The sequence below is a fragment of the Ciconia boyciana genome, chromosome 19 (genome assembly GCF_034638445.1).
Source record: "Ciconia boyciana chromosome 19, ASM3463844v1, whole genome shotgun sequence".
In the NCBI taxonomy this organism is placed as follows: Eukaryota; Metazoa; Chordata; class Aves; order Ciconiiformes; family Ciconiidae; genus Ciconia; species Ciconia boyciana.
In genome coordinates, this window is record NC_132952.1 from 3347302 (window position 1) to 3361301 (window position 14000).

Below are 14000 nucleotides of genomic sequence, written 5' to 3' on the forward strand. Positions count from 1 at the left end.
CAAACTTGCAATGTGGGAGGGGAATTTACAACTAAAGACACAAGGGAAAACTCCTACTCTTACCAAAAGAGCCAGGAGGATCTTTTTCAAATGTCTATGAAGAGGATGCAGGACTTGGTTGTTTTCAAAGATCTAATCGGAGTCAGTTTCTTGTAAAAAAAAATCTCCTGACAGCCCAAGTGATGTGCTACATCGCTCAGTTACAATGTATAGACAGGTGTCTTAGGCTAATACATGTTCATATTTCCACTGCAAGGGAAAACAGCCAATTTCAGGATCCAGTACAGTGTGCAGTTACTCACCTACTTGACTTTACCTGTGCAAAGAGCCTCTGCAACTGACCTTTTGTGTGTGTGTGTGTGTGTGTGTGCATAAGTGTCAGCCAGGGAAATCACCTGGATTTATGCCAGGTGCTGAGGGCTCGCTGCCACGTGATCCACTAGGGAGGAGGGGGTAAGTGGCGGGGGGGAGCAAACCCACAAGAGCTGATACGATCTCAGCAGGGAGCTAGCTTGCATCTACAGCATCAGCTGAGTGTGACTAGTGGGCTATGTCTATTTTAAGTCAATTTGATGCAGAAATAATAGCCCATTCATGAGGAAGTCAGTGTCAGAGGGGTGGGCGGTTGTAAAGAGGAAGGTATTTTATCGGGTTTTTTGCCTTTACACCTTTCAATTTGCCAGCCCTGACTCACATCAGCAGAGTGAGCAGAAGCCCTCTGAACCAAGCTCTGCAAGGAATGTGCCTGTCAGAGCACCTGGCCATCCAGGCAAAAATAAAAGCCACTCACCCAAACAAATGAGAACAGTCCCCCACCTCTATCAAATCTTTCCTCATTCCCTAGCTGTGATGTGCCTGGAGGTGCAGCAACACTAGCAATGCCAACAAAAAGATGCAGATCATAGCTTGTATCCCCTGCTCCCGCCTGCAAAGTTCCCAGAGAGGGCAAACTCTCCTGGCTGCTCTGCTTTATACCTTCATCACCCTGTGTTGCACAAAGCCTGTTTCTGTGGACGCCCACTACCCAGCACCCCGCCTATGGGCAGGATAGCCCTGCAGCCCAGGGTGTCCCCAGACCTCTCCAGGCTTCTGCATCCTGAGGTGCTGCAGGATCCTGGTGCCACCCTGCCTTACCTGTGGGGCTGCCTGGGTATCCTGGAAAAGCAGCAGGAGCCACAGTCCTTGTGCCAGGCTGCAGGCAGCCATCTGCAGTGGTGTTAAATCTCCCTAGCTCCCAGCATCGCAGGTTAGACAGCCACGTTGCTCCTCCTGGAGACTGAGATCCTCCCAGGGTCCAGCCCAGTCTTGCTCTGTGTCTGTTCATTCAGTCCAGAGCCATTCCAGCTGTTCAAGACAAGCAGGAGACAGGCTTTGAGACTAAAGCAAGCTGAGAAAACGATTTAGAAGGAAGGGGGAGGGGGGGCTGCCCAAAAGAGAAAAGTAAAAAAAAAGAACAAAACAAAACCGCGTAAATCACTAGTCCCAGAGCTGTCGGGTTTCTGTGAGTCAGTTGCATACATCAGGGTTGTCACCCGAGGTACACGGCTGGCTGTGCAGAAATGCAGGCTCCTGAGTCATCTAAGCTGCCCTCAGAGAGCACTTCACCACCTCAAAGCCTTGGCCAGGCATGAGTCCAAGCCCTGCCCCATCCATCTGCCACACTCTCAAGAGCTGCAACCAAGCCTCAGGAGAGTTCCCAGTAAAAAACACTAATTTTTTCAGTACAGTCATTTTACTCCTGTTTGGATGAGCGTGCGAAAACTCACAACCAACAGGGTGACTCCATGAAGGTTTAGGCTTTACACATTGCCATTTAAACACCAACATACCGCAGACCACCCTCTTGAGAATCCTTCTCTTTCCTCCAATCTCACTTGAAATAAATTCCTGTTGCTGACAATCATCCCTTGGACCGCTACTCGTCATTTCACTGGCTTTCATTTGTTACTCTGGATAACGTTTTTTGGCTCTGGTGCCTGGAAAGATTTCAGTTGGTTTAAGGTGTCATGAAGCTTTCTTATCTGCCCTAAAAGTTTTGTCAAAAGTAAAAGTTAGCCACTTCAAAAAAGGGCAGACTGCCTTGAAAACCTCTCTGAGGTGCTCATTATTTTAATGAGAATTTTAATTCTCACACCCATGGTTTTTTGCTTCTCAACCTTATAAGCAAAAACAAAAACAAAAGAAATTATAAAAGATTGAAAGCCGGATAATTTTTTATTTTATTAGAGACCCACAGCTACCTCACTGCCATCACAACAGAGTACCAAAGAAGAGAGCATTCCACAGGGACCCTGGGATGATGTAAATTTCTTCTTTAACTCACAGCTGTAACTCTTTTCAATAAACTGCCTCTCCTTCTTTCTCCAGAATACCATCTTATAAAAACCAGGCATTTTCAGAACCTTGCATACTGTCTATCTGACACATAAATCTAACCTCCTTTCTCCACTCTGTGAGGTTACTTCTCAGTTTCTAAGCTCTCTTAGCTATAAAAGCTGATTGTGGCCTTTAAGGTCTAGAGACAACTAAGTATTTGAGCATCCAAATATGACATTCTTGTTTTTCCTAATTAAATAATGGGCTAGAAAATGTCTTAATCTTGTGTAATAATATGCCATTAGGCAATTCTCCCAATTTATGAGTGCAGTTTCAAATGACATAGTAGTCAGGGAAATTGGTTTGTCTTTTTTTTTTTTTCTCATCAGCTCCTACCTAAGCTTTTCTAGCAAAAGGACAGAAACCAACATAAGACACAGCCTGGAAAGCTTTAGCCTCTGTAAGTTATACTGCTGAGGTCAATGTATCTGAGACAAAAACTAAGTATCCGAGTACAAAATATCATGCGTAAAAGACTTTCCCAGGACTGGCAACAGGGAGAGTTTTCTGGCCTGTTTTCCAGAAAAAATAAGACTGAAATGAGCATACTGAGCACTTTGTATATATACATATGTGAGTTCCTTTTTAATCAATGGTGTCAATAATTTTTAACCCATTGGGTAACTTCAGTAAAATTTGGCTGAGGATGCAATGTCACTAAGTTTTACAAAGTTTCATGGAAGGAGATGACTTGGATAAAGAGGAAAGATTCCTCTGTAACTCACTGAGGGAAAGGCTGCCATGGGAGACCAGTGCTCCTCAGAAGAATCCATCTCATACATCCAAAGTGAAACCAGGCTTCCCAGCCGCCATCCTTCTTAGAACTTCTTATTCTTAAAATCATTCTTGATTGAACTAGATATTTAAAGGGATGGGAAGTGGAAAGTGCTTATTGTTGCTGCTGGCTTTTAGGAAACGCTATTACATCAGTACAAGTCTGTAATAAAAGCAACAGCAATGAAAAGGGTGAAGAGCTTGTGTTTAATAGGACCGTTCCAACCTGCATGCATTTTTAACTGAATGCATTAATTTCAGACTTTGTGTGTTTTGATTTCAAATACAATGAAAGGGGCTTTCCAAAAGAAGCCCTATCCGTAACTGGAAGAAGCACCTCCGTTTTATAACAAACCCACGCTACTGTTCTCTAAACGTTGCCTATATTTCCTAGAAAATAATCCTCTATGTTAATATGAAAAAAAAAAAAAAAGGCAGAACAAATAGAAGCAAACAAACAACCCCTATTTCTCTCCTCTTCCATCAGAGGACAATGTCTATCAGGAAAAAAAAAGGGGAAAGCCCCTATGAGCATGCTATTATTATTTACAATGTTTATTTGATTGCACGCATCTGCCTCTAACATCTGAATCTCCTTTTGTTTTAGGTGTTAAAGGTAGCAATGCCCAAAGACAAGGTTGCTTGGCATTTTCTATTTTAACTAGTTTAATTAATGCTGAGCTTAGCTAATGCTTAGGTAATTTTTACACTGGGTATCTGATCTGTGCTGATCATCTGTGTGTGTTGCATGGAGTTGAGGTGGAGGGGATCAGATAAGGTCCTGTAAGTCAGTGGTTATTCAAACATTACTTGATACCTGGAGCAAAAGAATGCAGAGACCCAGCTAAGGCATGAGGGAAAGTCTTTTTAACACGTGCCCAAGACATTCCTTCAGCATTGTCTATTCATTGTGCTGCTAACAGTGACAGCCTAGTAAAAAAAGTAGTAATGGAATACTGTAGAAGTAGCATTGTTACACACGCTCAAGCAAAAGTACTCATTACGTTTTCTAATTTTGAAGTGGCTGATTTTAGTCTCATATTGTACTTTTAGCATGGTCCCTTGTGTTTTTTTGACATCTATGTTCAGTTAACGTATATCTAGCTGTATCAGTGAAAAAAAAACACTGAGAGAAGTGTCATCTCTAAACATTTGTCAAATAGATAAATGAGACCATTGAATTTAAAAGGTTACATACCAAGATAACCTTGTCTAAAATCTGTATTTCAGTGTCTGTCAGTGTTGCTATTTAGAGCATTTCAGTACACTGATGCAAAATCACTAAACTCTTGTTACTTAGCTAGGTGAAACAACACCAGACCCTAAAACTTCACTAGTAGTCTCAATAGTACCAAAGGCAGTGCTTGTTGGGATACATGCTACATACTATAGGGAGTACAAATAAAAGGTGGTTAACAAATTAACAAAGAAAAATGAAAGCATTTACTGTAATAAAAAACATGGTTAAAGGAAGGAAAACAAGTAGTCACCAAGAATTACTTTCTTGACACCTCTCTTGATCTGTTTATGCATTTTAGCCATTGGAGAGCTCTCTTCCTGCGGATCTTGGAAAGTGACACTGAGGTAACAACACACAGGGAGAGCATTCAGGATCCCAAAGATTTTAGGCATTGTAACTGAAGCCAACATACTAAAATTCTCTGGAAATCTTTCAGTAGCCCAAAGAGGACAGATGGGAGGGAGGGCAACACTGGTACAATGTGATCTCGTTGAGAAACTCAGTTTCAACTCAGTGAGCAAGGAATCGGAGTTTGAACTAGCTGTAGCTGACAAAGTATTTCAACTTGTCTGAACGTGTAAAAAGGAATAAAATCTCATTTATGCCAAGTATGCCACAGATTGGCAAATCCCTCTATGCCACTCTGGTACTGATACTTATTTTCTGGTACATACACTTTTCTTATTCTTAGTATTAAGTATTTGTCAATCCATTTAATTATGTCCCATCAATCAAACCACTCTGCAATATGTTAAATACATTGCAGGTGCTCTTGATAACATGATCTGCAGAGCTATGTTGATTTAGCAATTCACCTTGGTATATTTGTCCACTGTGATCAACAAGGAAGATGGTATGAAGCTCTTGTTGCATACTTGTTGAAACATAGCAATGGCTTAAAACGAGAGTTGCCAGCAGGAAAAAACCTGGTTATAATGAGCTGGGGTCATAATAAAATCCCAATACACAGGGGAAATCCCAAGTCAGTTCAGTAACTGTAGTTTCAGTAGATGGACATTCTCACAGGGTGTTTCTGTTCTCTAGTAAAAATAATAGAAAAACAAAACAGCTTCCCTGCTTTATATATAGTTTCATACATATGCAAACTAGCAATCTAAAATAAAAGAACAGACTAGTTCTTGTTTGTTTGCAACTTGGGACTTTTGTCTTAATCAGCTGTGTTCTTGCTGAGCACAGAAAATTTCTTGGCAATTAATGAACAATCGACGGAAGGAGATGCATCCTGGTCTGTTCCCAAGCAATGATAAGGTTCCTTTTTTTAAAAAAACATTACAGAATATAACATCAAAAAGTACTTATGTGAAACAGCCAATTCCTGACTGTGGGAAGCTCAGAAATGCTGTCAACAGTTAATTGTTTTGCTAACTCTGAGCCACAACACAGCTGTTGGAAGAGCACTCCAGACAGCAGAGAACCTAGATGTACTGGGGAAAAAAGTATCTTCTCAGCTGATTTTAGTCTTACTGCAAGAATTTTTGCTTCAGCCAAGATCTATAAATCCCCACACGCAAAGCCCATTGACTCCATTCACGTTCCCTACTTTTCATTCCAATTACTTCCACTCAAACATATCCTCAGTTTAAATAGTACAATATATGGCAGTACTACACTCTGGCCTTCCAGAGGCAGCAAAGTTACTCTTAGTAGTTATGCTTAAAAAGTCAAATTATCTGGAAGTATAACCGTGCATTTCTGCCACCAGAGATTTGGATTCAGTGTTTATATGCAATACAAGATATGATGATAAGCCTGTCATTTTATTCATTTTTTGATTGGCTTAAGTCATTCAGAACTTTGACTGAAACAAAAATTTAAGCAGCTAAAAATGTGTCAGACTGATCATGTTAATAATAATGATAACATGGCTTAATTTTCAGTTAGATTTCTTCTACAGATCTCATTTACATAAAGTTGATGTGGATAACAAAATCTTATAACTCTGTTTTTGTCATCTCAACTAATACTACTACCTTATATAGAGTGATAAAATAACTAATGTAACCAAAAAAAATCTGTATAAAATGTCTTTTTTTCTGGTGCATAGTAGCTTCAAAACTAAAGTGCATTTTGAGTCAGACCGAAAAATGAGAAGAGCTGACAGAGAACTCAATGCTCTCAGGAAAGACTTGGCTTCCATGAAAGAAACCAAAACCGTATCACAGAATTACTATGCCCACAGGCTGGCTGAGAGAGAGAGAGATGATCTTAGAAGAAAGATCACATCATGTCTGTACTTTCAGTAATTCTGACTACAGCTTCTGGAAGAGTGGTAGATTTACATATCGTCATTCTCCATACACAAAGCTCTTGACAAAGATGTTATTATTTGAATGTCATTTGTACTATGCCCTTTCTCCCATACCTTGCTAGAAATGGAGAGGCTCAGGGGTGAATATTCCACCGTTCAGACAGGATAGCCACTTATCCGACAGGATAGCTGTAAAGAAAGTGGTGGGTAATAAAGGTTGGACAGGTAATATCATATGAAGGCTGAGGCCTTTTAAAGATCCTTCATGCCCTTTCTTCACACCTCCCTAGCACTGGTTTAATTTAAAGCAAAAGTCTTCTCTGCTGCTTGTTTGCTGAAGTAATCATACTGTAAATCTACATGACCCACAACAGCATTATTTGTTTTAGGGCCCGCTCCCCACCCCAAGCCTTTGCACTGATACAAATTAATCCATGAGCACCAGCTTTGAGTTTAGCTCAGTCTTACCTCATGTCAAAGCCTTTGTCTGCAGTTCTGTAAAGCTCATGGTTTCCCCTACCTAACCAGAAAGTGCAGGAAGGCTTCTATAAAGGCATCAGTTACATGAAAGGACTGGTAAAAGGCAAGAAGCTAAGTACATACTTGCCTTTAGCTAGCAAGTTTCTAAACATACAGTATGTCCATGCAAAGACCTAATAACCAGCAGCCAGTTTGCAGTATATTCATACCATTTTTATTTCATAGTAATTCCTCCATGTAGAAAGTTGCTCAGGGCCCCACTTGAAATCGTTCTTCTGGGTCGCTTGATAGAAAGGGCTTACAATCAGACTGTAATTTGGAATATGCATTCTCCAAGTAGATTTTCCAGCTGGAACCAGGACAAACAGTTAAGTTATAGTCAAAGAAGCATGTTCAAGGCTTACATTATTTCATTTTGACTGCATAGTTATTCTTCACAAGTCTGGTGTTGAGCTTTATCTGGCACTTAGATCTTGTTTTCAGCTACTTACAAGCCAGTCAAACTCTGAAGTGTTAGAGCAGAACATTGTCAAGGCAGACATTTGCCTCAGTCGGAATTCTTGAATTACCCTACTACAAGGTAACTCTTGTATCGGGAATGTGCCTTTTGAGAAGCCGTGAAAGCCTGCCAAAAACTGACCAGCCTAAAGCCTCATAAAAATCCAAACCTTGCACAAACTTGATGGTGAATGCATTTGATTTTCAGTGGGGAAATCTCTTAATAAATTCATTCTCTCTCAGCATTCTCAAGCCACTCACAGCTCCCAAAGTTGCCTGTTGTGCAATATCTTCAAATAATTGAATTCCCACACGGAGTTTCAGAAGCAAAACCAGACTTTCTCTATAGCAATTTCTCCTCATCAGCATATGACCAGGAACTGGAACTGAGAAGAGGAAGACTATCTCCTTTGCTTTCAAGGAGACATTCAAAGTGAAGTTTTGGAAAGAAAGTGCGATATAATTGATATAGAGGACAAAGAGAGAATCAACCGAAGGGATGAAAAAGCTGAGACTAGAAGAAACTCACAACTAGGACTGGAGAGGAAGGAGACCAGCTCACTAGGGCAGAAGACAACTGGTGAGGGAAGCTTGTAATGACTGGATACTGTAAATAAAAACCGTGTTAGAGGGAATGGGCATGTGCAAAGAAATTTAATGCTAGCATTTCTTGGATTTTGAGTATCAGACCTAGCATTTTTTTATAGTCGTCTTGTACTCCAGTCTAGGTGTTAATTATTTGAGATTCATTAAAACTAAAATCTACCCCATCAGGTCCAGTTTTCACCTACAGTTTTTGGAAGATGTTATTCAACTGTGAACAGAATCAAACCAGAAAGTATACACAGGCACTCAAGAATTCCAGTCTGTAAACTCTTGGCAGAAGATGCTAAAGAAAACTTCAGTGAAAGGTACTATGAAGCGAGAGATCAAGCATAGGACGGAACCAAAGTGAGAGGTAAAAGAAGCTTTTGCAGAGCCTTGTCATTACACAAAATGTCTACTTTCAGATATTTTGCATGCATGAACTGACAGACAGGTCTTTTGCAGCCAGGTTCAGTTATCTCAGCAAAGCATTTAACCCGTAAAGTTCATCTGTAAGTCAATAAACAGTTCCCAAACAAACCAGCTGTTTCAGGATGAAACACTACTCTGTCACTTACTGGAAATTATTTATGATCTTACTGCACTCCCTATATTAACTTTTTTTTTCCCTTCACTTTGGGTATAAATACACCTTTTTAGCATTATGAATTATGAGCATTTCACTTCCTTCTAATAACAAGAAATTCTGCTCACATTTACACAAATATAAATCCAAACAAACTCTAGTGAATTCAACAGAATAACTCTGGATCTCTATTACTGGAAAGGCAAAGAATCTTACTAAGTGCAAAATAATGAGATATGCCTGAGTTTTCCTTGTTAACTACCCTTTGTGCAAATATTTTACATTTGTTCACTGAAATGCAATTGTTAACATTATTGTTGCAACTGAAATGTGCTCTATGTATATGCCTGGGAAGTCAAACAAGGAAACTGAAAAAGCACCATGAGTTCCAATTCTATATGTTTTAATCAAAAATCAAAAATAAAAGGTGAAAACTGGCCATGTGCTTAACACACAGGAGTGGGAGTCATTAGTTCCCAGTACTGGCCCAGACTTTTTGGCTAACTCACATCCTTTCTTGGTACTTTGGTTCTCCTCATCTAAAAGATGAGAGCTATAAAGCTTATCTATCAAGAGAAACAAGATGAGTTTTCCTTTGCCAACACAAACAAAAGAAAGTTGGGAAATATTAAATAATTTTTGTGAAAGAAACAAATGGGAAGATTTTCAAACACACATTTTTTTCAAAGAGTGTAAAACTTTTTTCTACGACTATAGCTGAGCATCTTAACTCTGACAGTTTAGGGTCTTATTTTCTTCTTCCTAGCAGCATGTTTTTGCTCTGCAGAAACCAGTGGGATACACCAGCTGAAGCAGAAAATGAAGTCCTTACGTTTGGTCTGCCATTACCCAGGAAACTAGTGAAATTGAGGTTTTTAACTCTGAAGAGAAGGGGCAGAATTTATCTCGTGTTTTCAGATTTGACACACTCTGAAAACAAATTCTTCTGGACTTTGAAAACACAAGTTCCAAAGAGATGAAAGCCCCCAAAATCAAAGTTTGCAAATCATTCAAAAATCAAGCTCATGACACATGCAGATGTTTCACCTGAGGGTTCTGGAGATAGTAATTCCTTGACATGCTGATAACTAAACAGAATGAATAAATCAGCACTACATTCACTCACGACTCTTGATATTAATTCTTACAATGTACTGACAGCAAGAAACACCTGATCCTGAGACATCACCAAAACTGTCTTACAATAATCCTAGAGGAAGCAAACAGACAAAACGCTGATGGCAGTCTAACACTGTTACTGAGAAGCAGATGAAGCTACGTTTTAAAGGCTGAACTACACTTCTCTCTTAAAACCAATCACAAATGCATTACTTCCTGTGTCTAATTTGTTTAATTAAGCCAAGCTGGACTTCCCAGCTTATGAATCAGTGTTATATACGTGCAATATTCAGAAAGGGGAACTAAACCACCAGCTTTACCATCAAAGCATTAGGCAGTCATGACTCATGCCAAGAGAACTAACACAAATGGGCACACCATTAACAGAAGACACAGCTGCACAGACTAAGCCAGCATGTTCCAAGTGCTATGAACAGGAAAAAAAAAATCCAGGTCAAGTCAAGAACGCTGGGCTTCACTTTGGCTATTCCAGCTTCTAGTGACATTGAAGCGTGAGCAACATAGTAGCTTCCAATTTTGCCAAATATTCTCCCAGTAAATTCTTCCATGGTAATCACACACATCAGTCACACATCAGAGTGAAGGATCCCTGCCTTCTCCCTGAGGGATTTTATGCCCCACTGCAGGAGGCAGCTGGGAATAGACTGCCACTTCTCCATGGGCACATTTGAGTTCTCTCTTCCCACCCCTAGCTGATGAAGATAACAAAATTTCATCTTAAAACCATTACAACAAACATTTCCTAGTCTCTAATGTAATGGCAATGCCAACAAAGCCAGGCTTAAGCAGATCCTTCCTCACCAACTGTTGTAGACAATTCTTTCTCCCTGTGCATCTTAGGCATTAGGGGGACATACCTTCCTAAATCTTGGCCACAGGCCATGCAGCAGCATGACTACCTCCAGGAACGGGAGACAAGCTATCTCAGAGCCCTGTGCCTGCACAACAAAGTTCAGTATTTGTATTATTTTTTGGCTAAGGACATAGCCCTGGAAATACTGGTACACTATTGGGAACCCTTCCTTACCCACACCATTTTGAACCCCAGATCTGCAAAGGTCTCCCTCCACCTCACATCTTACATTCTTACTTTCCCAATCCAGCCCTCCTCTCCACAGTCCCAGTATTTCACGCCCTTTGCCTCCTCTCCCAACACATCTCTCACCACTCTGGCTTCCTACTATATATTCCCACAGTCTCACCTCTGCCTAGCCTCCCCTCCAGAAACCCCCGGCCTCAAAACGTTCCCGTTTTCCTAATCCACAATCCCGACATCCCCCGCACGCTACCCCCACCCTCTGTTCTCCCCTGGAAGTGCAGATTCCAGCACTTGCTCCATCACAGCTCAGGTTGCTGCAGAGTCCACGGTCCAAGTGCAGAAGCTGCTTTAACACTGGATGAAAAGCAATTTTTCAACCAGTAAATAGATTTATTCCCTTACAATGTACCCCCAGGTGACATCTCAGTCACCTTCCTTCATGAAACGGTGTATTATCTTGGATTCCATAACACTTACTGTAGGACACAGCCACTGTGCAAAACCTTGTTATTACACTATAACTCATTAATGTATCCACACCCAAACTACTCCTCACAGCACATGGTTCAAAGGCATCTTGTGCAAGTCTGTTCCTTATCATTACTCTAGGCTGGATAAAACTTCCTTTGCCCATCTTTTGGATTGAGATTTCATCTCATATTCTGTACCAAAAATAAAAGAATCTGGTTCTCATAAAGCATGACCTCGCTTTCTAGAAATGACTCTTCTGTTGTTATTCCTTGCATTACTGCTGTTCAAATTAAACTAACTAGCATTTGACATCTTGAATACAATCATCAGCCACATCGTTCCGCACATAGCCTTACAGACCTCAGCAGAGTGATTGTAAGAAAACAGATGAAAGGGGTACACACATTAACCTCAGCTGCAGGTCATGTGAAATTAGAGCAAGCAACTTTTGGGTAACTCTACCATGAAGTGAGATTATGATCAGAAGCTTGACTATACGTAAATCACCTTCTTTAGTAGGTGAGGCCTCCATGCACATCCATGGCCAGGTGTCCTAATTAAAAAAATACGGGTTTACTCACTTTCAGACCTCCTGTCTCTCTTCCAGAGAAACACTGCAGCTATAAACAAAGGACTCTTGATTAAATTCTGGATCATGTGTCAACAATATTAACCAAGTTCCAACTGCAAAATCTCTTTCCATTCATAACTGAAATTATCAAAGACCACCAAGCTGGCCAGCAGAAAAATCTGTTTCCATTTACTGTCAACTACAAACTGACCTTGGCGCTACTCAGAGTAGGAATTTCAAAACATACAGTCTGCTTAAGCTCTGCTGGAAAACCTGAGTATGCCGGTTAGATTCCCTATCCAAAAAAGATCATGATAGAAGCTTATTCTGCACTGATATGGAGACATAACTATAAAAACAACATAGAACCATCAGGTCATTCTCTAAGTTAATAGGCAAATCAGCTTTTCTGCTCTGAAAGAGTAATAAACAAAAACAAAGAGGTTCCATAAACGAGTAGCATCTTCAGTCTGTTTCAGCTTGCAAATGAGGGCAGGATCAAACAGGCCAGAACCAATATACAAAGAGACAAATTGAGGTTAACGTGGGTAAGCAGGTGCAGTGCCACTGACTTCTTTCACCCGTTTCTAGTGGAGGAAGAGAGTCATCATCACACTTTAAATACTTTCACAAGTGTAAAAGATTGAATGTATTCCTAGCTATCAAGAGGCATTTTGAGTTCAACTTTGATTCCATCCTGCATTCACCAGATAGATCTCACAAATTACTTAATCTTACAGTGCTTCATTTTCTCTGTTTATAAAGTGGAGCAGGCTTGCTGTAATTTGTTTCAGGATAAATTAAGAAGAGGCTTATGACTTCTAATGTTTTGGGGTGAAGGCAAGGTAGTAAAAATCTTGAATTTGCCCTATTTAGTATAACCTTTGGCAGCTAGTGTTTTCTATTCGCTAGATTAATTTATTTTAAAATTAGTATTTTCAATAATGGAAATAACATGACCAATTCCATTCACTTTACCCTACATATGCACAATGCAAAGCTAAACCAATCAGTCATACTTTTCATTTTCCATTCTAAGTCTCACATTAAGATTTCATAAACTTGCAATATTCCTTTCCTTGCTCAAAAAAAGTCTGTTTATACATTTGATTTATAAATAATGTATTTGATATATAAATAACAGTGAATGCCAAGAAGCTGAAAATATCATTGGTGTAAACCCAATTCCTTCTGTCAAGTTAGCTCCCAGAAATAAATCTGATCCAAAGTTTTGGAATGCAATTGCTAGTAAAGATTTCACAATAACGTACAGAATTCTTAAGGCAGGAATTTCTGTTTCAGGCTATTACAAGCCAAAATGAAACAACAGTTTTATTTTTTTAGACAAGGAAAGTAAGATCAGTCTATACAGTTCAAACAAATCACACTATTTAATATATTTTGTTTTGGTACAATTTAAAAACTCCAAAATGTTTTTGGTTTATCTCCAAAAAACTTGGAAAAGCAGAGGCAAGCATAATTTGCAAACATTTTAAGGCATTATCTAGCTTTTTGATGAATAAAACCTCATTTTACTTTAACATGCTTTTTCACATGCATAATTACTCTGATGTAAGGCACCCTGTAGCTACAGACATTGCACTGAAAATAAACGGATTTGTTTTAACTAAATTATTGAGTAACTCAAGTTTAAGGGACAAGCAAATTATGTGTCATGTTTCAAACATTTGGAAATTAACATATTTGTATGCATTCCACTGAACCAGGCCATTCATAGGCTAATTCCTCACCCTGGGATTCAGAGTTAACGTTACACTTGTGGTTCACTTAGGTGAGGCGGCAGATGAACTCTGTTGCTACAGCTGCCCTAGTGGTAACAGTACCCCTTAGTCATCCTGTACACATCACTTTATCCAGCCCTAGGTGGGAAAGCTCATGCATCTGCTTAGAAGTAGCTGCAAAAGGCAAAAAAGAAAAGTGAAAAAACCATATATGAGAGTTTGTACATTC

The 14000-nt window shown here is 39.8% G+C and overlaps 1 protein-coding gene across 2 annotated transcripts in view; it reads right to left on the minus strand.

The window, feature by feature from the left end:
- Positions 1 to 13915, minus strand: part of TNFRSF8 (TNF receptor superfamily member 8) — a 37509-nt gene extending 23594 nt beyond the window's left edge. The window contains exons 1-5 of one of the 2 annotated variants that reach the window (XM_072884164.1): positions 13781 to 13915; positions 7349 to 7488; positions 6774 to 6848; positions 1830 to 2026; positions 1135 to 1344 (exon numbers count right to left, since the gene is read on the minus strand). In XM_072884164.1, the coding sequence (XP_072740265.1) occupies positions 1135 to 1206 (72 nt within the window). In that variant the 5' untranslated portion in view covers positions 1207 to 1344; positions 1830 to 2026; positions 6774 to 6848; positions 7349 to 7488; positions 13781 to 13915. Of the gene's footprint in view, positions 1 to 1134; positions 1345 to 1829; positions 2027 to 3101; positions 3301 to 6773; positions 6849 to 7348; positions 7489 to 13780 lie in introns of those variants that run through there. The other variant, XM_072884165.1, reaches the window with a different exon arrangement.
- Between the last annotated feature and the right edge of the window lie 85 nt (positions 13916 to 14000).